General features: G+C 45.1%; 1 protein-coding gene across 1 annotated transcript in view; it reads left to right on the forward strand.

Annotated features, from left to right (window-relative positions):
- Positions 1-1475: 1475 nt before the first annotated feature.
- LOC104075904 (rho GTPase-activating protein 32-like) overlaps positions 1476-22896 on the forward strand; it is a gene marked incomplete at its 3' end in the record, with an annotated part of 31390 nt that continues 9969 nt past the window's right edge. Inside the window, exons 1-4 of the mRNA XM_009576570.1 lie at positions 1476-1617; positions 16809-16911; positions 20097-20241; positions 20957-21039. Of these exons, the coding sequence (XP_009574865.1) occupies positions 1512-1617; positions 16809-16911; positions 20097-20241; positions 20957-21039 (437 nt within the window). The remainder of the gene's footprint in view (positions 1618-16808; positions 16912-20096; positions 20242-20956; positions 21040-22896) is intronic.

A 22896-nucleotide genomic window follows, 5' to 3' on the forward strand; every position in this document is an offset into this window, starting at 1 on the left:
GTATGAAGCATTACTGCATAAATCTCTCTTCTGCCGAGTCCCAGCTTCCGAGGCTGCTCACTGAATCTCAAGTTGTGCGTGTCAGCGAGCAGTAGTCACGCTGAAGAGGTGCGCCTTTCTCGCCAGCGGTCTTCATGGCTTTTGTTGTTTGTTCAAAACAGCGTTACTAGGCTGAAATTCAATTACAGTCCTTACGGTTTTAATGCAGGTGAAATACACGGTTGTCTCTCCTCTCTGGGATCTGAGAGAGGAGCAGGGGAGAGTGATTGCTGGTATTGCCTTGCGGTGCTGCAGCAGCCTTTACAGCTTCCTGGAGCCGTAAAGGCTTCCTCACAAAGCACAGCCTTTTATACCTAGTGATTTGTTCTTTTCAATAGAGCTCTTCTGTTGAAGTTAAACTGCTTTTAAATCGTGTACACAATGGCACTTTTGTTGGGGAGGCCGGAGCCCTTTTGCTTTCAGAGTGGGCCTCAGGAAGAAAACTTGACCAAGGGTATTGTTCTGCTTCCCATTCAAACCTGTGCTCGGCCTCTCCTCCCGATTTGCCTCGGTTTATTTGTGTCACCCGCTTCTGCCCTGTGTCACTCTCCATTTTGTTCAGCTGTGGATTATGCTCCTTAGCGGGACGGGATGGTTTTAACAGAGTGACGGGCTTCACCAGCGTAACAGAGAGACCATGCAGCATCGCGCAGAGAAACGGAGCAGGAGGTGTGGAGGGACGGCTCCTGCACCATGTTCTCGTCTCTTTGTAGACTTTTTGTATTTATTCTGGAGGGGATAAACGGCATCTCTTCAAATCAGCTGCCTTAGTTTTCTATTAAATACAACAAAGGCAGTAATGCTTTTATCTTGCAAAGGCTGGAGAAGGCTCAGGGAGCGAATAATGCCCTGGAATGGACTGTACCTCCACAGCTGCAGCGAGGTTCGTTAAAATTGCAGGTGTGCTGGAAGGGCAGTCTGCAGCACTTAGAGCTAAATGTCCTCCGAGTTCAGCTATTACTAGTCATCCGTTTGTTCTGGAGGCGCCTAAGACTACTGGAATGAAAGCATTTATTTCTGCATGTAGACTATGTAGAGTGTTTGTCAATGTACATGAGATTACTGGTTTTGTAAGTTTAGCCTTGTTCATTTTTCCAGAGATGAAAATCGTAGCGCTCGGGTGCTGCCCACCATCCAATCTGCCGTGACAGTCCTTTAGTACACTCCCACCTGAAGCTGCTTTGCAGATAAACGTGTCTTTGTGTTAAATTCTTCCATTACAGCTGTCTCCTGTTATTTCTGCACTAGCCAAGAATTAGAACAAAAGCCAAGTCTCTGTTTAGTATCGGACCTTGGAAAATCTGTTTCTGTAAATAATTGATATTAATGTTACTACAGTTCTTACGTGCTCTGTAGAACGTGTTATGCTTGGCCTTGCCTAACTGAGCCAAATCTAAAATGAAGTGGCTTTTTTATTTTGTTGTGCAGTGTCGAAAAAACACGGCAAGCTCATCACCTTCCTTCGTACATTCATGAAGTCGCGCCCAACGAAACAGAAACTGAAACAGCGGGGGATCCTGAAGGAAAGGGTGTTCGGCTGTGACCTGGGAGAGCATCTCCTCAACTCTGGCCATGACGGTAAGAAACAATCCATTCTTGAGTTCTTCCTCTGTTGGGAAGCTTATTTCAGGGTGATCCTGTCTAGCAAACGGCTAGTTGTGCTAGCGGAGAAATGTGTAACAAAAATCGATGGCTGAAAGACAAATTGAGGCTAATGCTAGTAAGAAGCATCATGGCTCGACGTGGGAGCACTGAAGGTGGATGGAACTACTGAAGATGAGTTCTCAACCTCTTGAAGTCTTCGAAAAAATATTAATTTTTTTTTTTGCAGGGAAATAAACTTTATTTGTGTGTCAGTGTCAATGAATAATTAACTGGTATGTTAAATCCATACATTTCTCTAACTCAGTACCTTTGTATGATTCTAGCACAATTTGCAGTGTAAATCCTTCAGCTGCCTTTTCCTTTGATTTCACCAAATTTACAGGAATTAACTGGATATTATGTTTTGTCACAGCTTGCTTTTCTCTCAGTTTGTCACGGTGAGTTTTGTGTAGCTCTTCTCGGTCCCTTTCGCCTGCCCATCAGCAGTTTAGGCAGGTAGCAGAGAAGAGCTGTCCATTCCGAGAAAAAATTACACCATTGTTACTACTCTTCCTCGGATGAACTTTCATTTCATGTGCTCTTTCCTACCCTCTCGCTGTGACATCTCCAATCTAGGCTGCGAAATCATGGAGGTACCTGCATTGCCGAGTAGCAAACGGAGGACTTGAATTCTTTCACGGTTCACTAGCCGAGGTCATTCCCATAAATGGCCCATGCTGAGGGTTATTTAGAAAAGCAGCATGGAGCAGCCATGGGCTGCAGCCAGTTTGCCCAGGAGTTAAAGCCGTCAGGAAATTAGTGACGGGTGTAGCATCACTGTCTGGCTATGTCAGCTTGTTGATCTGTTTCATATTTTTGCTCCTCGCCTAATGCAGTAGATTTTGCAGTAGACCTTTTATGCCAAAGTTTTTAATCTGATGTCTCCCAGCTTTTGCGTGCAGGCTGAAGGAGAAGTGACGTGACTTGTGGGGTAGGAAAGGAGTTTCTCTGTTAAATGTGTTTTCAGTGGTACTTCAGACTCCTTGTTCGTGTGAGTGCCTTTTGGAAAAGGGATGGTGAAGGGTGGGGAGCTGTTTCGTGCACTTTTTCCAACCGATTCAGTTGGTGACAGCAATGTGCTCTCCCTTGCCTGACATGAAGTGTTTTACTACCAGTTGGTGAATAATATGAGCTTGTTCTTATGGAATCAGGACTGTGGCAAGGCTCATTGGCTTGTTAATTGGAACCAGTAGAGATCTTTATTGCTGGGGCTTGAAAAGCATCAGAGAGCCAGAAACTGGATGGTTTGGAGACAGAAACACACAGTAACCCATGTAAGAACTGCATCAGGAGTAGGTAATTTACACCGCTGCGTAGCTAGTGAGCTGGTTTTATATTCATGCTGTGGGAGCAATCTTGGAGGGCAGGAGACATGCCAGCAGAGTGAGCTCATTAACGGGAAAGAGAGAATTCTCTTTTATCCCCAGCCCTCCTCCTGTCCATTTTAGTTAGGCACAAGTCAGCAATAATTAAAGCTTTTCCCTGCCCTCTGCGCTGACTTCTTCCCCTGGCTTTAAGGGGTGCGCATTTCATTTAGCAATGAAAGACACATCCTGAGCTGCACTAAACTCTTCTAACTGCACTGGAGGCTCCTGTTTGACAGTCTCTAGGAGCTCACTTCTTGTTCTGGTCACTCCCCTCCCATCACGTGCAGCCGAGTGACTGTGACTGAGCTGTGCTAATGAGGTCTCTTCATCTGAGAAGTTACCAGTTGCTTTCACCCTTGATTTAATAACTCTTTCCTAACTCCCTGGAGTGAAGCAGATCCAAATTGAATGTTGCTAACAGGGGCATGTCTCCATTTCACACAGCAGGATTGTTTTTTTTCCGTGTGATTCAGCTCTCTGACCTGTATTCCAAGTGACGTAATCCCCGGGATTGGTTTGTGGAGACATTTCTGGGTTCCTGTGAATCAAGCTCCGTGCATGCACAGCATTTTAAGATTCCCTCATTCTGTAGCATTAACGTTCCTCAGTCTTGGAGCCAACTGCAGTGCTGATCTGCTGGAAGGGGACAGAGATATCACAGGAGACCCTCAGTTGAGTTAGATAGAGCAAAGATGCAGTCCTGCTCCTTCACCTCATAACCAGAACATAAGCAAGTATTTTTATAGGAGCACGGAGAACCATGCATGGTACCTACTGGTTAATGCTTCAGGATTACAACACAAAATACCTCAGTTCAGAAAAACAAAAACGAACGCAATACATTCATAGATTTGTTTAGGTTAATGCTAGTTTTGATGGGTTGCTGTCCAATACCCAAAAGATGTAGCAGGACTGAAGGAGAAAATGACACCGACCACGGTGTTTGAAATGAATTGCAAGGCAGTCACGTGCTCCTCAGAAATGCGATATTGAACCAAACTGGAGTTACGTTAAGAATTTTATTAATTATCACCTTTGGGAAGCTGACAAAGCCTAAATTCTCAAGAATTCGCTGTGAAACAACACGAGCAGTCCCAATTTTGCAGTCATGAACGTCTGAAACTTTGCTGGTCTTTTAGATAGGAAATGGTGAGAGAGGAGCAGACCGGGAGAATAAAAGGGATAAGGAAAAAACTAAAATAGGTCTAACTCTTTTTTACTAAACACTCTGTTGAGGCAGCCGGCTCAGATTGCTTAGCTAGAAGACTGCATTTGCTGTTGCGTGTCTGCATCCCCAGAAGGGAATTTACAAACACAGAGGAAATGTTTTATCTACTGCAGTACGTTGTCTTTCTGTGGGCTCAGCAAGTAACCACCCTCACTCTGCATCCATTGCGCCTCTTGCAAAAGGAGAATAAATTGGCATGAGATGTATGGGAGGAAAGCGATACAGAAACGTGACCCGTCTTACTGTTAGGGAGCAAGATCCTGCAAAGCTCCGTACGCACGCTTTACGTTCAGCACGCGCCGAGTTCTGAACTAGCAGAGCATTTCTCTTCGTTTACCTGAGTTTTTGAGATCAGTCTTGCGCCGGGGCAGGGTGCTCTCTCTTCTGAAAGGTTCCTCTCAGGCTGGCGTGACAGAACTTGCGTCTGCTGAACTTCAGGGTATAATATGTCTGTTTACTGGAGTTTCTCCTTAGGGGAGGGTGGCTGGGTAAGTGGAGCACGCAGGCTGGTGTTGCTGCTGCCTTTTCATTTTTGATGAGGGTGCAGTTTGTCATTTTTTTAATTGGTGTCTACGGATCCGAGAAGTAAGCAGGGATAGGGAGGGAGGTAAGGATTTTAACAAATGTTTACAGTAACAGCGGTAGGGGCGAGTACTGCACCTTCAAATCTTTCTGTATGCCTGGTGATTCATGTTGGGGATTGCGGTGGTTATTGGGCTGGCACCTGGAGACAGGCGGTGTCCTGGGTTTTGGGTTTGGTTGTGGTTTTTTTTCAATTCCAGTTGCAGTGTGCTGACACTTTGAGCTCTCCGAACAATGATGGAGCCCTTCTGTGGCAGGAGTTACACCTCCACATGGGGTGAAACAGTCCTTTCCCAAAGGCCCTTGTAGACAGGATAGCAGTGAGGGGAAAGAAGCATCATTGTCCGGTTTCTTTGATGAGGATCTGACTCATAGGCAGGTCACAGGAGTATTTTTCAAAATCATCTGTGTTCCAAGCTGCTTTGGAAAACGGGAATTGGGAGCCACGGTGCTCCTGGTCCCTGGGCTGGGGTGTACATAGGTGTGTTGCTTCCAGTGAAGGTAACAGCGGTCTGTCCTTTCGCTTCCCCTTCTCTGTCACATGTCAGTACTGAATTATGGGCGGGTACCTGTAGGAGTAAAACCAGTTGTGATGTGAGGGATCTTTGACTTCTCTGTTGGGTCTAAATCTAGCAAAGGTTGTGGTGATGCTCCCGTCAAGTATGTTGGTTTGCACAATGTTTCTCCAGTGGCTCTAGCCACCCAATGGAGCCTGCCTTAAGAGGCCCGTCTCCATTTAATTTTAGGGCGTTATTCATTTGTTGGCTCCTTCTGGGTTTTGAATACTTCCCCTGCCAACAAAGCGTCATTTGGAAGCAGACCAAGCTTAGCAGGGAGTAGCTGTTTCTTCATCGCCCTGAGAGATGTTCCCAGCTGGTTTGGTGCTGTTGACACCTGCCATCCTAGGTTGTTTTATGGAGCTGTGAGATGCAGCAAATTCAGCATAATCCCTGACTCGGGAAGAGGCCTTGTTCCCTTTGTAGGTAGAGAGACTTTTTTCCCCCCATAATTTTTCTCTGTCAAAGGAAACCAAATAGAACTTAAATTTAGCTCGACCCCAATTAGAAAGAATTGTGCTTGCAGAGGATGTGTTTGTTCAGTGTGGGAGCTGGTTAAATAAATGCTGCATTGCAGCATCTGTACCATGTCCTCGTTTGTGCCTCAGAATATTTCAAAACGGAGCTCTCCACAACTCGTGAATTTATGACAAGTGTAGGAGTCTGCAGCGACGTGGTTAGCAGAAGCTTTGTGCCTGGTTGCACGGATTGGAGAGCTGGGCAGGCTCCTGGCCGAGGTTACGGCTTTCCGCAAGGGACTGAGGCGGGCTGGATGGAGCCGCAATGCGAACGGGGAGGCCAGGCAGTCGCAGATTTGGTGTTCCAGTTGCGGTGGTGCTGTTTCTCCCTGGCTTCGGGAGCTCACCGGTCGGTTGGGGTCGGTTAGCAGCCATGCAGCCGGGTCTCTCGCGTGGTCGGCGCACCAGGGAAAAGCCACATTGCTTTTCTGGGAGTAAGGGAGTTGTAAGCTGCAGTGGACGAGGGGTTACCTTGCAATGTACTTTATATTGAAATGCTGCTGGGAATAATGTGCTGGAATTGCTTGGACTACAGAGGACGGGGTATAAAATACTGGCGGTTCTTTTTCCATGCTGAAAATGTTGCCTGTTGCCTGGCACTTGATAAAGATGATCATTTCTCTCTTGGTGATCAGAGCAGAGCACAAGGCTAAGCCTGGCGTACCCTAAAATGGTGGTATCAGGTGCTCATTTCATGAGGTAATCCATACAATACAGTCAACTCTGTTGACAGAGGATTGTGTAGACTAAAAGCAAGTGGTATTTTTTGTACCTCTTGATGCATTTGTTGCATTGATACATCATCAGCTTCCATAATTGGAAAAGATGGATTTAGCAATGGTACTCATTTTTAATCTAAAAGTTTCCCATCTTGAAGGATCTATACCTCCTTTTCAAATTATCTGTAATCAACAGGAAGAGGTATTGCTTTTCTTGCTGAAAAAGTCAATGCCTACGAAAAACAAAGTTTACTAACACACCTGGTTCTTGCTCTCTGTCCTTCCTATTCCTCCCAGTTCCCCAAATTTATTAGCAATTATTTTGGACAAGTTGGGTAGGATTAAAGAAAAAATAAGATGAAAGCTGAGACTTTCCAGAACTGCATGCAAGATCAAATTATAGCAGATACGGGATCTTGACCCTGTTACATGCTGGGCGCTAGCAACGACTGTTGGCAAGGGATGGTTTTATTCTCTTGTGCTGGTTGTTAATGCTCTTCAGATAAGCTCCTTAACAGCACCTTGGGATTTCTGGTGACTTCACAGCTTGTGCTGGGTCCTCCACTGTTATCCTTTCCTTCGAGCCATCCCCTGGCTGCAGTTAAGTGATGTAGTTGCCTTTGATGCCGATTTATTGCAGATTTGAGTATAGGGAGAACGCTGTTACCAGAACAGAGAAACACAAGGAATGAGATCTCGGGCAGCATCTTGGCAGGGATCTGCAAAAATCTGGTTCCCCTTAGCTCAAGCATAAGTTTGGTAATCTATATGTCATCTCTTTGGTTCCTCGTATTAATGCGAGGAGTCCCTTTTACTAGCTAATAATTTTCATTATAATAAAAGTCTGCCTGGCTGGCTTTGGATCTTCGCCATCTGTGAAGGAAGCCTTGATTTGCCAATTCAGGACAGCTGAGTCTTACATATTTATTAATTTTAGTTTTTCTTGATGTTTTAACTCTTGGTGGGTAAATTTAACCAGTTTCCACTCTCTTACTGCTAGAGAATGGAATTGAACATGACAAACAGGAAGTAAAGCAAACTTTGCTGAAAAGTAGAAAGTGATAAATATTTACGAAATTGTTGCTTTTTCCCTTCCTTTCTTTAAATACTTCTTTTAACTGGAAACACAAGGCAGCCCCTGAAATCCAAGAACCTCCTATTTATGTTCTGAAGGCCCAGCTGAAATCCTTGCTCATGATGTCCTTGATAGGGAATTGCTTTGCTCCAAGATTTTCGCTTCAGAAAGACCTTTTAGCATTTGCAGAGCTTCCGTCAGAAAGAGACCCTCAAGCTTTACCTGGGCTTTTACAGTTCCAACAGCAAATAGTGATGTGGCGGCACAGCAACCCTGGAGTGTAGTTCCCCAAGTATGCTCGGAATTGTTATGACTTGAACGCTGGCAACCACATCAATAGATTTGTTTAAGCAGCAACTTCTTGTTCTTATACAAAGGCTTATTGAAAAGCTGCACGAAAAAGGTAGGTCGTGTATGTTAGCCGTAACATTTAGATCAGAATGATGAAATTGGCCACAGCCATTACAATGGGCTGAGGAGAATGTTGGCTCTGGATGAGGCTGAAGGTTTATATTAGACGTGAATGAACCCTTGGGGCGTTTTTGTATTTTTAATAGGTATTTTCAGAGTATCCAAGCTGACAAGTTTGAATGTGAACTGAAAAGTTTCAAACCTCCAAGGAGGTTCAGACCTGGCACCCTGCTTTTACTTCTGTCTCTGTTTTTAAAGGAGTTTTAAAGGAGTTCATGACTAGAACATAAATCAGAGTTTTGAAGGATTTGTTTGCAATTCTCTTTTCTGCTAAGATGCTTCTTGTGTGACTTTGGGCAGGTCCTTTATAGTAGGATTCATCTCCCTTACTCTTGGGTGTCTAGCAGTTATCCAGGTCTAACGTCAATTAACGTTGTAGCCCATTAAAGCAGATGGGTGTATCTGGAGGGTGGTTCACTCTGTCTACCATAATATAGGTGTTTAAAAAAAAAAAAGTGGGTCCTACCTAATGCAGGTATTGAGGAAACTGGAAATCTTCCTGTTGCACCTTAATAGTATTTTTCTGTGCGCTATGGTCCTGTTGAGAAGACTGAAACTAATTGTATCGTACGTGGCTAGTCATTGTGAAAGGGCAAATCCTACACACAATATTTTATTTAGTTAACAAGAAATGGTAACAGGTCTGTCAGTGCCCGTGAACGAGTTTGGGAGACAGCTGCCTACAGATAGGGAGGACGTGGTTTTTCATCAGTAAATTTTTTCCACTATTTGAAACTTTAAAAGTTGTTTATAAGCTGCATGCCATAGAGATACATGAAACTTTTTCTCCTCCCCAAGTGATTTACTTTTGTGCCTGAGAAATCATTAGCAAAGGGGAGGATTCGACACATACTCTTACTGATTTGCCTTGCACGTTGGAGCCCAAACTGACGGTCTGTTTCTCACGATCCTTTGTCATTTCCTGCTTGTTTTATGTTACGCAGTGAAGAAATACTGGCCCGTCTCAGCACTTTCACTTGCATCTGAGTCCACGTTTGCCACAGCTCTGCGCACAGACAGTGTAAACGGGGGACAAAAATGGTGGTAAAGTTGCATTTTGGGGCAGTAATTCAGTGGGGCTGTGGTGCCTCGACAGCCCCTTTGAGCTCACGGGTGATATTAGCCGTACCCTTCCATTCATCCTGCTCTCCTGCTGGCTGTTATCTCATTTGGCTGTCCTTTTTTTCAGGAGGTTCGCGAGATACTGAAACCTGTCGGCCTCAGACATGCCAAAACCAGTTTCGTTTCCAGTGTTTCACAATTTGTAGTAACTTGTTAATCAAAATCCATCTCTAAAGGACTTGGGCAATCGAAGAGCTAAGCTGTAGTCAAAGTTCTGGCCGGTGAGCTGGATCCGGGCACCTGTGAGCTCAAACCCCATCTCTCACACACTTCTGGTGGCCTCGGGGAGCTTGCTTGATATCTCCCCTTCCATCTCCACGCTTGTAAAATCAAACTAATGGTCCGTATCTGCCCCCGAGGTGCCACAAGGGTAGGTTTCTAATACTTGAGAAGTACTTGGAAGATTAAGAGCGTGATATAAACATGAAATAGTATTTATGCAAGTGTTAACACAGGTTAGCCTTGTGAATGTCAGTACAAAATAAGTAAACTTATCTGCATGTATCTCCTATATTTATTTTGTTCCTTGGTTGGGTTTGCATAATTTCACACATCTAAACACATCAGCCATTTTGGAAACCGAACGGTGCCGAATTCACTGGAGCACTTCTGTAAATCGTGGAAAGGCTGTGTGGTTTAGGTGCCTAAATGTTTCAAAAAAACACGCACAAACCCGTGTAACATAAAAGATGGATCCAGCAGCTTGGACAGAAGTGCAATAGTTGACCCAAACTGCAGATGAGCAGAGAATATTCCACTTCCTGCAGATGCGTTCTCCGCTACACAAACTCGTTCAACACAAGTTGATGCTTTTAAAGGCCAATAGTTTTGAGCTATTTGGGGCAAATTTCCAAACATAACAGGCACTGTTATTGCTTCACCATCTGCCCCCTGAATTGCTGGAACTCAAGATTACCGGGTACGGGGTTAGCATTACAAAGAGGTACATGGGGTTCCCGTGGAGAATTACTTGTTTGGGGGAAGTAGTTGCAGAAAGGGAGAGCTGAGCAGGCAGTGCAAGCTTTTGCAGTTAAGAAAAGAGACAATTTCTGTCTCCCTTCTTTTTTACCCTGCCTGCAGCTGTGAGAAGAGAAATTCTTTATGCCTGAGTGACCCACAGGACAGCAGGGAGTTGAAAATTAATTTGCATTTCGAAACACTACAGCTGTAGGGGGAACAAACATGAGAAAAAGTGTTGCAGTCCGTACAGGAATTGCTTGTGCTCTTACCCCTCCAGTCTTAACGAGGTGGATACTTTTTCCCCTCTGAACTTATTGTAGTAAGTGTAATTGATCTAAACAGAAAAAACTAGCAGACAGTCCAAATATGAATGTATTAGTAGTACTTTATTCAATTTGTGGGTATTCTGTATTAAAAACAAAAAAGCCAACTCCAGAGAATTAGGTGGATACAGCCTGGGAGATTACAAAGGCTCCAATCTTTGATCCAGGTGCAGTAAGGTACCCCTTGCAGTCCCCAAGCACAAAAATGCCCTAGCATAGACGTACCCACAACATCGAGAACGTTGCCGATATGACAGGACTTAAAAAACGTGGTATCTACCTTCCTAGCCTGATGCAACACAGTGGGGTTTATGCTTCTCCGGCTTGAACTTTGTGCTTTGTTTTTACACAGTTCCTGGGTAAGCTGCCATAAAAAAAAAAGGTCCAGTCTTAAAAAGTAGAGTCCGGTGCCAGAGGCCGATTCCACAAATGGGCACTGCGTGGTATCTGCTCTTGGAACCCACTCGTGTTTTATGGCCCCCTCTTCCATTATTGCACTTTCCCAAGTGCAAAAGTCACACTTCAGATAAAAACGTCCCGTGTTACCAGGAGATAGCGCAGCTTGTGCTGGCTGGCTCGGACTTCACTCAACTCACCAACAGCATAAATAATTTTCATGTGGGTCACTTCTTGGAAATGAGGAAGAGAGCATCTTGAAGGAAGTTTGCTGTTTGTTTGGTCTTGCACATCTCTCCTACTCCTGGTGATTCAAACGGGAGGACACGGATTTAGGAGTGAGATGAAAGTCCTTAGAAGAGAATCTTTTAAAGTTTGTTTTTCTTCTGAATGTGCAGGGGGTGGTGGGGTCCGCGTGCTTCTAAAATGACACATGCAGGCGACTCGCTGGGTGGCAGGGAGCTCCTTAGGGAACAATAGAAAGGAAATCTTTAACCTCTCTGCCCCGTGCCGGCTTACATCGTTGTGTAACTTTCACTGCAAGGTGGAGGGAAGAGTTTCAGAAATGAGTAATTTGAAATGAGGTTCCTAGAAAAAGTTACAGTCTGAATTATTACAGGGTTTTACGGTTTGGTTTTTTTTTTTTTTAGAAAATATTTGGACAGTTTTTGTGCAAAATTGAGCTAAAAATAGGAAGAATGATTGGGGTAAAAGCAACAATTTCTTCGGGTGAGGATATTCATTGTTGGGTTCTTACAAAACCATGCGTTAATGTAGCAAGGGAGACAGGATTTATTGGGCTGATTTCAGACGTCTAGAAGTTGTCAGAGTCTCAGCTAGTCACAAAACCTCAAGAAAGGAGCACGTCCGTAACGTACGTCGCACCCCTTGTACTGTACGGGGTGTTCTTGGGGCGCTCTGTCCTCTGCCTGTGCCCATCCTTCCTCGCTGCTGGACAATTAAGAGTGAGCTGCCCCCACCTAAACTTTATCTTGTGGCTGATGGTTTAAACTCATATTCTTGTGGCTCAAAACACAGCCCTTACCCTTCTGTTATATTCCGTCCCTCAGTTCTGTTTTTTCCGTACGCTTCCCGCGTATCAGTACACGTACTTGACAGCGGTGGTTATTACCTCTGTTCGGGCGGTTCAGAGTGGCGCTCAGGACAGTTTATTTCATTTTCCTTCTTCCTGCTGGGCTGCAGGTTTAGCTTTCCGCGTTAGTTTGCTATGTGTGGAATTCAGCTGAGCAGCTGCATTTCAGCGTGCCACGGTCCATTAACCAGCCAAAAGGCCTGGCTTGTGCGGCAGTCCACCTTACTGCTGTAATATTGTGAAAACGACACTGCTAGAGGGGAGCTTGATGGGAGGCCTCTTTCCCCAGGCTGAACAAATAGTTCTGATTCCAGTAACGTACTAAGAAAATAAGAAAAATAAAAATAAAGCAAGCCTCCCAAAACCCAGGGAGGGAACATTACAAAAGATTAAAAAGGAAAAAATAAAACCAAGACGATAGGAAAGGAAATGGGCCTGATTTCAAGATGAATCAAGATGTTCTTAAGAATGAAAACCATAAAACTTCTGCTTCCTCTTAATGGCAAAGAATTAACCAGTTAACGAGCCCTAGGAGATGCAATAAACCTTTCAAACCAGCGGAGAGATGCTCAGGAACGAGTTGAATAAATTCCTTTGGCCGCTATGGTGATGAAAGATGCTAGGGTCTGCTTTGTTGATGCGTCCACATTTCCAGCCTTTTGCGCTTTGTTTCCTGGAACTACCTGTTATTTGAGACAGCGAAGGGAGGGAGGGAAGGCGATTGATTTTGGAACGGGAGACGTGTACAGCGCTCGGATTCTCACAAAGAGGTAGGTGTTCAGATGTAGCACCTGCCAGCGGGCTTTAGCCGGCTGCAGCTGAGCCAGTGACTTCACTGCAGAGAGATTATCTGGAGTCAGTGCTTGGAGACCGTATTGCTCAGGAAGGGAATAAAACCAACAGCGAGTGTTAGTACAAGTGTTACTTGCCTGGGAGCATGGGACTGGAAAGGGCTGTGTGCTGGGTTTAATAAGCACGGACGCCAGTTCTGGGCAGAGAGGATTGTTGGGGCTGGAGGAATATGCTGTGTGTTGCCCCGTGCTTGTTCCCTCCTTGCGTCTTTCCCGAAGTGGCCTGCTCGTGGCAGTTGTCAGAAACCGGGTGCTGAGCTAGGTGGACCTTTATGGCTGTTAATACAAACCACCTGCGTCATCAGGTCTGGTTGCTGTAATTGCAGGAAACCACAGTAATTAACTAACATTAATAGAATTGTAGTGTAGATGCTACTACATCCTAGGAGAAGAAATCTCCATCAGTTTCCCGCTGTGAAACCGGCTGAGATGCCTCTCTGGTTCAGATCTGGTAATTGGTTTGGGATCTAGAAGCCAGAATCGGGACCTGAACACCGAGAAGTTCACCTCTGCAGCAGGGGAGGGATTTATGCAATAGACAGAGATAGGTACCCGAAAAAGTCACAACGGGATGTCAGAAGCCACCGTAGGTGGTGGTCTTGGCACATTTCACATTCGCAAAATTAAGTCTTAGCGTGTGCTGTCATCCTGCCATTTCTTTCTGGTGGTAATAGACACTATTCCCTCCATATGTGTGTATATGCATATATATAAATGTACATTTAGCTAAAAGGCTTGGGATTCAAAGGGGAGAGAGAGGTTAAACACGCATGTAATTGGCAGGTGTCATCTTTCTTGAAAAATCAGAACAATCAAGTCACCGTTCCAGCAAAGGGCCTTCAAGTATAATTATAGCCCTACTTGTATTTCAGTCACTTCTCCAACTATGCAGAATTCCCCCAAAATATCTGTGGTGCTGGCATGATATATTTAGCTTAAAGAACAGATCGTCCTGGTAACCAGATTGGGAAATGCATAGAACAAGCCTGCTAGAATTTTTTCAGTGTATATTAATTATTCTAACTGTGCCCAAGATCTTCCATGTCAAATAAGTACTTTAGGAAGCGTATCGTCCCTCGCCTTCCCCCCTGTTCTCCCTTGACCCGATTCACATTGTCACAACAGGTTGCTGCTCATACTGTTCTTACCGTGCTGTTTGTTTACACAGCTAGATAAACCCCAGAAGGATAAGGCCTTGGAAACGTGCAGAGCTCGCTCCCCGTGGCACAGGCCTTCAATTAGGAAGCGCAGGCGGGTGTCCTAGCTGTGTTCATGGCACGTAGATAAACAGGAGAGCTGACTGCGTAGGCTCCCCACGCATCGCCCTTCTCAGACGGTATCAGCCTCCCTGGTAGGAATTAGGCAGGCAGGGAACGTGCTTTTTATTTATTTGCGTATTTATTCATTTCAATGGGTGCTACTAAGTTCAAGGGGACTCCTACTGAGGTTCCAGTATGGACCATTAAAGTCTTTGGGATTTTGCAGCTAAGCATTAGCAGATCTTGCCACAACACTTTAAAACTTGGGTAGACTCCTTTACCCAATCCTTTGCGACTCGTGTAGTCGGGCAGGTGGCAGAAGGAGATGCCGCCGAGGCAGTGCTGAGCCCGGCATCTTCGCTCAGTTCACTGATGAGATTTGTGACCTCCCACCGTTTGTAATGGGAGCTGGTGGGGAGAGACGCACATGTGGACATCTCACATAGTCTTGCTTGGTTCTCAGTGAAGCCAAAATGAGCATGAGTCCAGCGTGTCTTGCAGTCTAGGGTGCTCTCTTTTCTCACAGAAGAAAAGACACCGCTGACTCTGTCAACATCTAAAGCCTTGTCCTTTGCCTTCGCTGCAGTGGATAGTGCTGTTCTCATCTCTTTGCTTTTCTGCACCAATTTGGACCTGGGTCACGCTTGTCTCCTAATGCTGTAGTGCAATGCAAAACATATTTTAGCCCTTTTTGGCAACTACTTGGGTATGATATAACTCCTTCCTTGTCCACTTAAAGCCTTAAAAACTTTCTTCTTCAAGAGGTGTTGGATCTTTTTGCGTAAAGGGGTAAGTGTTGTCCTCTAAAAATGTTTTTTAAAACAGTATTGGAATTTCAGGCCATCTGTTCCGCCTGCTCTGTTCTCAGACATGTAGCCTACGGTGTTGTGGGTGACTGATGCACATTTTACCAACAGGCTCTCCAAATGTGTATTCACTCAGCGGTGAGAAGTTGTTGCTTATCCTGGCTCCGAGGCCGAAATGTGTGTCTGGTTGATTCCTAATGCTAACAGTTGTGGTGCTGCTCTGAGCTCGCAAGGCTGCCAGAGGTACCTTCAGCTTCGGAGCTGAGGTTTCCTTCTGCAAATGTCTTCTGGCTGCATTAGTGGAAGTTGAAATTTCCATTGCACCTACGGGGGAGAGCAGAAGGCAATCACCTCTGCTGCTTTTCCTTCCCCCAAAAAAGCAGCACTTGGTTTCCAAGGCTCTTTCTATGCCGTTGCTTAATGTACAAGGGCTCTGCTTGCCCCAAAGTCTGCACCTTGCTTTGGAAAACAGTGTGAGATGCTGTAAATGCCTAGTAGCGTTAGAGTCCAACTGACGCGCTTTTGACTGTCTCTTGGTATCTTTGTGTATGGCAGGTCCAGGGCCTAATCTGCTAGAGCTGAGCCTGCGTGACTGACGTGTCACAGGGATTTACAGGTTTTGTTCTGTCCTGTGCTCGAGTGCGGAGCAGATGTGCCCTTAGCCCAGGATGCACCTGCTGATTTCCAGGGAACCATTTAAAATGAGCCTTTTCTCTGGCTGCGTGAGTGTTCGCTGCAAGCTGGGAAAAAAGCAGTGAAGCGGCTGGGGAGGGGAAAGCGCAGAGCATCCAAGTTCAGTGGCACTTCGGAGAACTGACTGGCAGATGGCATTTGCTGCTTGATATAAGGGGATTTGCCACGTGACCTGTTCAGAATCTGTGTCACGTGGCAAATTGATCAGACCTGGCATCTAATGTAGGAATAAATCTAGATCATCACAGGAGCTGTAGCAAAAAGGTGGCTTGCAGAGGAATCCACAAGGATCTGAGCTTTTTCCATGAAGACTTGCTGATGCTCACAAGAGATCAATCCTGATTTTCTTTCTGTGTTCAGGGCAGTTGTATCTCCTTTTTATAAATAAAGTAATTTGCTCCTCCTTAAGCTTACAAGGATGGACAAATAGCTCCAGCAGTGGATGCTGCATGAGGCTGAGAAGTCAACTGGAAGGAATCGGTTGGCGAAGCGGCTTGAATATTAACTTGACACCTAATTATATCCTCTGGGCTTGTTTTTTCCATTCTGTCATACCCCGATCTGTCTGCAATTTCTGTAAGTGTGGCATGTTGTGTAGCTATCTAAATCCAGTCACGCTCCGGTAGACATTGGGGATGAAATTATCAGTTGTAAAAACTCTCCTGGCCCTAGTGCAGAAAGTAGCATCTCCTTAATGTTTGTATTTGCTTAAACCAAGCAGTATAGGTTAATCCTGTATAGATTAGAAAACAAAGGAAGTCTTCAGCCAAAGAGAGTGTATTTACTCAATTTTATAGCTCTTCTGGAATGGAATTTAACACCACAGTTCTTGTGGGAGTTGTGATGGGACCTGCACACTGTCTCTGCTTGACCAGAATTGACTTTTTTCAACCTGATTCATATCCTGGCATTTCTTTAAAGCAAAGAACACCTCTGACCAGTTTCCACACCAGCTCCTAAAGTTAAATTTCTGACAGGCTTTCTCCTCTAAGGAAGAACGGAAGCAGTAGCCCAGCTGGGCTTAGTTTATGGCATCTGACAAGACCACAACCTGAACTAGGACTTTAATAACATGCTCAACTAACCGACAACACTTGTTCTTTAGTCCCCCAGGTCCTCAAGAGCTGCACTGAATTCATTGAGAAGCATGGCATTGTGGATGGAATATATCGTCTGTCTGGGATTGCGTCCAACATCCAGAAACTACGGTAAGGGCGCTGTGTTTGACGAACCTGTTTGCACGGGACGAAGGAGGCAGGCGCTAGGTTCAAGGGCTGTGCTTTCAGAAGCCTGCACTCCGGCAGTTGTGGGGCAGACTGTTCCAGCAGCTCCCGTGCGGGTGCGCAGTCTGTACTCGATGGATGGTACGCTGGGTTTGCCACCGTTCTGCAGCAACGCAGGGTTGTTCAGTAGAAGTCATTTTGCAGGAAGTTTTCCCTCGGGATAGAGTATCCGAAGGCTCTGGGACTGCGGTGTCACTGTGCTGTCACATTTCATTCCCGTTTCCTCTTGCTCCCGGAGCCCTTTCGAGCACCTGGTATTTCTCCTTGCTTCTTTGGACTCCTGGTATATTAGCAATTAATTGGTCATGTGCAAAGAATACTTGCGTGATTCTGGGTGGGTGGCATTGCCACGTTGCGCGGCTGTGCAGGGAAAGGCTAGGTGTGTGTCCTCCCCAGTTAGGAGCTGTTCTCATCGCAGTAAATGGTCTTCATCCTTTTGCGAGGCTGTTTTTCCTCCCATCATTTGGTATGCATTTTTCTGTTGTGACGGGACTGAGAGAACCTAGTGGGATGTGACTAATTCCAGCGTTGATCCTGGGCCCACGGCCTCACAGAGGCAGCAAAGGGGTGTTTTCCATATGAAGGATATCCTTTTTGTACCAGCTATTCCCAAGTTCAATGGACAGGTTTGAGGCGGTACAGTTACTGTACAAACCTTTGTATGGATGGGCTTATTCTGGTTCAGCTTAATCCTGTTTCTCATCACAGCAAGTTCCTTTTTCAAAATCTGCTCCCGAGGCTTTGATACGCAGGCTCCAAAGACTCTGATTGTAGCTGTTGCCCACAGCAGTCTTGGCTGAATAAAATGTTTGCCCTTGCTTCATCTACATCCCTTTAATTCCCCATTTTCACTTGTGCTGGACCATGTTTCTAATCGCTGCCCTAATCCATTTTTTCTCTTTGTGTTGCCAAGACCGTTTTCTCCTTCGCTGTTTTCCAAAGGTGCTTTAAAAATGGTTTTCTAAAACTTTAATTGCCTAATTCCCTGGTATAGTACCGAGAATGAAGTGACAGCCTATTTTTCAATTTTCTGAGATGTTCCAAAGACAAAAGGAACAAAAGGAAGGGAGTACATGGCATAACTTGTAGACGCTGTCCCTATTGTTCATCTAAATCACTACAGATTTTCATAAGTGTTTGATTAATGTAGGACACATTGCATTGCTGTAGTTTCCAGCTATATAAACAGATCATTAGGCTTATTTCAAAGCTAGAGCTGCAGTATCCTTATAAATGAGTCACTGTTCTTAAGAAGAATGGGATCTCCCGGATTTAAAGGGCTTTTTAGTTGGAGAGAAAGTTAGAGAATTTATTCCACAGGGGAGATTGACTCCAGGACAGAGGTTGGCTCTTTAGTAGTGCAGTAGCCGCCGTTATTTGGCTGGTAGGCAAAACAGAGCGAGTGTTGAGTTGGTGTGTGTATCCCTGTATTCTGGCTCTGGCTTTTTTTTTGAGAGACTGTGAAGCTGTATTCCTCTACTACCAAAATCTTCCTTTGGGGACAAAGAAATAACATGCAGTTCTCGAAATGGTCAGCACAGAGAGAAAAAAGGCTGAATGTAGTAGGGCTTCCCTTTCTTCCCTCTGTATCCTGCTTCTGCAGGGGTAGGTCTCTGACACGGCGTGAGATTTATTCCCAGGGAAAATACACTGGAGTACGAGGAGTACTGGAGCAGGGCGGGATATGGCCAGAGAATTTCAGCCAAGGCTGAGTGCATCTGTACGGGGCGGGTTGGTGTCTTTCCCTGATCTCTCTTCTGAGCTCTCTCTTCTTCTGTGGAGCCAAGTGCAGGAAATAAGTTTCTCTCCCAGATATGAGTAAGTGATGAGTCAGAACGTGCCTGTGGGAGCGGTATGTGCTGAACACTGAGGGTTGCGGCAGAGACCTTTATTTCCTTCTGCTCTGCTGTCTTTGGGATGAGGAACTGGGGCGGACTGTTCACCCTCTTGTCTGAAGAAGTAGAGAGAGACCTCTTCTGCCCCCCAGTATAAATGGCTTCCCTCATGCAGCCTTCGTGTCTAAGGGAAGGGAGGAGCTCCTAAGGGCTGTACGGTTGACCGCTGCAGTTAGTTACAAATTCGCCTTGGACAGGGGTACAAACTGGTTCTGTCCTGTAGGCAGAGAGGCGAGCTCAGTGTTTGAGCTGTGCCAAAGGCGTGTTTTATCTGCTGCGTTACAAACTGCCTGCCTTGGACAGGGGGAGAAGCCGGGGACGTTGCCACCAAGCCCCCGACATTGTTGTGGTTGTAGTGTAGACAGGATGACTCCCCGCGTCGATGATAAGCAGGTTGGGTTTACGGCTTCAAGACTGTTGTAGGGGAACCGAGCTTCAGCTAGAGCAGCCGGGTTCCCGCCGGTCCCCGCGGCCTGACTCACCATGCTAGTGCCTGCAAATCTGTCCTGCTAATTTGAAACAGCACTTTCCACGCGCATACTCTAGCAGCGAGCCAGCCCTTGGCCTCTAAGCTCAGCTTTTATTTCTTCATAAATGTTTGTGATTTTGGTGTTTTTCTCTCTGAAAACCAAGAGAATGCTCAGGGATTTTCTTCATGTGGTTCCTGGCTCTCTTCACCCTGTAGCAGAGCCGTGCTCAGCTCACCAGCTTGTCCCCAGGGAATTTCTGCACACGCTGGTTTCCGTGTGCAGCAGCTGCCGATGGCACCGCTGTTCGGCATTGCTTTATCATTCCAATTTCCAGGCTTTTGAAATGCAAAGGGACAGCAGCTTTCGTTCAGACCTGTGGGCTCTCCTCCTCCGGGCAGCTCCCAGTCACAGCCCTTGCGAGTTAAGAGTCGGATTGTCGCCGTGGTCTCAGAGGACATTCTCTGGAGACTTTGTGAAAGGCCCTGTTGCAGCAAAAGGGATTGCAGACTAGCCAATCAGTTGTAAAACTAACTGAAAATGCCTCATGAGAAAAAAGAAGTCTCATTTTGGAAAAATCCAGCCTATCAGCACCACAACCATGGGTCGTGTGGCTTTGGTGACTAAGTATTTACTTTTTCCTGTAAATCAGGAAACCCTTGCTTTTCTTGACTGTAATTTGCGCTGGGTTTTATTTTCATTCCTCCTTTTCAAACCCCTTTGCCCATTTTTCTGTTCTCATTTCCAGCCACGAGTTTGACTCCGAGCAGATTCCTGACTTGACAAAGGATATTTACATCCAAGACATTCACTGCGTGGGCTCCCTCTGCAAACTGTATTTCCGTGAACTCCCGAACCCTCTGCTGACCTACCAACTCTATGAGAAGTTCTCAGTAAGTACAAGGCAATGCCTTTCCCTTTCCGCTTCCGCGTGACTTCATCTCCACAGGTTGATCAGGGAAATACTGAAAAGGATCCAGCAGCTGAACCTGTCTTCCACACACCTTTCCTTGTCTTACTTCTGCTTACGTTGGGGTTTTTAGAGCGATCAGAAGCGCGTATCTCCAAAATTGCCAGCCTAACACCAGTCCGGTTTGTGCTACCCGCACACCAAATCCCCACTGCTGGCAGCATCCCGCCGTTTCAAAAGTGCGGCGGCGCCCCAGGTTTGAGGTCCCTTTTCTGTTTCCCCTTTAGGTTTACTCACGCGTGCCGTTGTCCCCCCATGCCACACCGTATTGATTCCACTTCGGGGGCTCCGTAGAAGGTTATTGGGACACTAACAATACTTTGCAAGAATTCCGCTATTGTTTGCGATTCCCCAATGATTTCTCGAACAGGAATGGGATTAGAAGCAAACGCTACTCGGAGCTGAACGCCCTCTGCAAGGAATTGCTCTGAACAATTAAGCTATAAAGTGGCCCAGATCTTGGGCCAAATTTACTTGGCCTTCCTCTTGCCCCGAGAGACAGCCGCCTCTCCAAAGGTAGAGAAGAGCGCCAAAGTCCGCCTCGCTACTGCAGAACAGTACATTGGCCACATGGTTCAAGATGCTGTGGCAGGTATCTAGTCTTATTTGCGGCTAAATCCCTTCCTGCCTTGTTCCAGGACGCTGTTTCTGCTGCTACGGATGAAGAACGGTTGGTGAAAATCCATGATGTCATCCAACAGCTGCCCCCTCCTCACTACAGGTTAGCGCAGCCCTTACTCCGGTTATAGCTCGGCATTTTATTATTGCTAGCATTTCAGGAGTGAAACGATGCGATTCCAGTTTTCCCTCTCAAGATAGCCGCACTGTGCCTCTGTATATTAAAATGGTTTATGGCTATATAAAGTTGATTTATATTTTAATTAGCTCATTACCAGACACACACTAAATACTTTGCATAGTCTTATTTGCCTTCCATGGAAACTACACAGAGGAGGCACATACAAGCTTATTATGTCAGAAGCGGCTGATGTCACTAAGGAAATAGTTTTACCGGGGGGAGGGGGGCACGCCAAATACCAGCCCTAGGAACCACAATTAAAAAAAGTGAAATGTAGCCAAAAAATTCGTTCAGGCCTTCAGTTTAATTTGGTCGCTTCCCCCTGCTCCCCTAGCAATAATAGTTACTAGCAAATTGTAACAATGCTGTAGTAGAATAACTAATTATAATATGGTGTTTAAAAATCAACAGCTAATTATAATAATATAGTCAAACTAATTAGTATTAATAATTGGTGATATATATGGTAATGAGTTGTGACTAAGTATAACAACGTGTTAACGCTTTTTAGTATTAAAAATTATGGCAGGGGATGGTAAATAAGCATCAGACTAAAAAAGTGTGGTGATTGGTATTAATAACTAGTTATACTACTGTATGTTAACGATGCTTTGAATAGTATTAATAACTAATAGTAAGTAGGCTTCACCAATTATGTATTGTAATTGGTATAAATAGCTAATTTCGATGTATGTTGAAAGGTATTTAAATAATAGCAATAACTATTGTAATTAGCTGGACCAGTTGTGATGGTGTGTCCTGAGTGGTTTAGATGACTGCTTATAGTGCATGCAGATGGCTATTGGGCTATTAATATCTAATTACAATACTTGATGATAATCATCAATTGGCATAGCAGTTTATGGTCACTGGCTAGCCAGTTGTGATGCCCGTAGATAGTATTTGGCTATTGCTAGCTAATTGTAACAGTTTATGATAATCATCAATTGGCATAGCAGTTTATTATTGTAATGTATGTTAATGTGAGGAACCAGTTATGATTCTGTACCCTGAGTGGCCAGTTGTCATGCATGAAGATAGTTATTTAAATATTGATAATTATTTGATAACTATTAATAATAATTTGTGTTAATAAATACTTAAATATTAATTATTGTAATGTATGGTGATTAACTGGACAATTGCAATGCTGAGTGGTATAAATAAGTAATTATATTTTATTTGAATATCAATAACTTATATCATCGTTAGTCTTAGCTAATTATAATGGTTAACGAGTGTGTTACAAGCTGTAAATGTGTGCTACTTGCTATTTAAATAACCAACTAATTAGTATAATAGCTGGTACTTTGTATTAACTAATTGTAATATTTTATTTGTGCTAATTAAGGAGGCAGGGCCTTGAAGAGGACCTTCTCAAAAAAACCTCCCCATCTCCTTTGTCTAATTTTCTCTGGCGCATTCCACCTTTTCCCTAAAATGACTCTTTATTTATGGGGGTGACAAACTTGTCTCACTTGGAGATCGCGATGCCTGTGTGTGCCTTAGTCTTAGACCGGAGGGGGGGCATGGGAGACAGCTGGATGCAACGTGATGTAGATGGACGGGGCTGCTGCTCTCCTCCTTTGCTGGTATTTCCTTGAAAGAGGAAAAAACCACTGTTTTCTGCTACTCTGCGATGAGAAGTTCCATGCAGGTAACTGGCCTTTGGCAGCATAGGCTGGAGCAGGGCGGTGCTGGAGACGTCCGTTCCTGCTTCAGGCCTTGTCCATTTGTGGAAATTTGAGCCCCAAAGCCCCCCCCACCCCCCCCCGCTCC

Source organism: Fulmarus glacialis, unplaced genomic scaffold (genome assembly GCF_000690835.1).
Source record: "Fulmarus glacialis isolate BGI_N327 unplaced genomic scaffold, ASM69083v1 scaffold9854, whole genome shotgun sequence".
In the NCBI taxonomy this organism is placed as follows: domain Eukaryota; kingdom Metazoa; phylum Chordata; class Aves; order Procellariiformes; family Procellariidae; genus Fulmarus; species Fulmarus glacialis.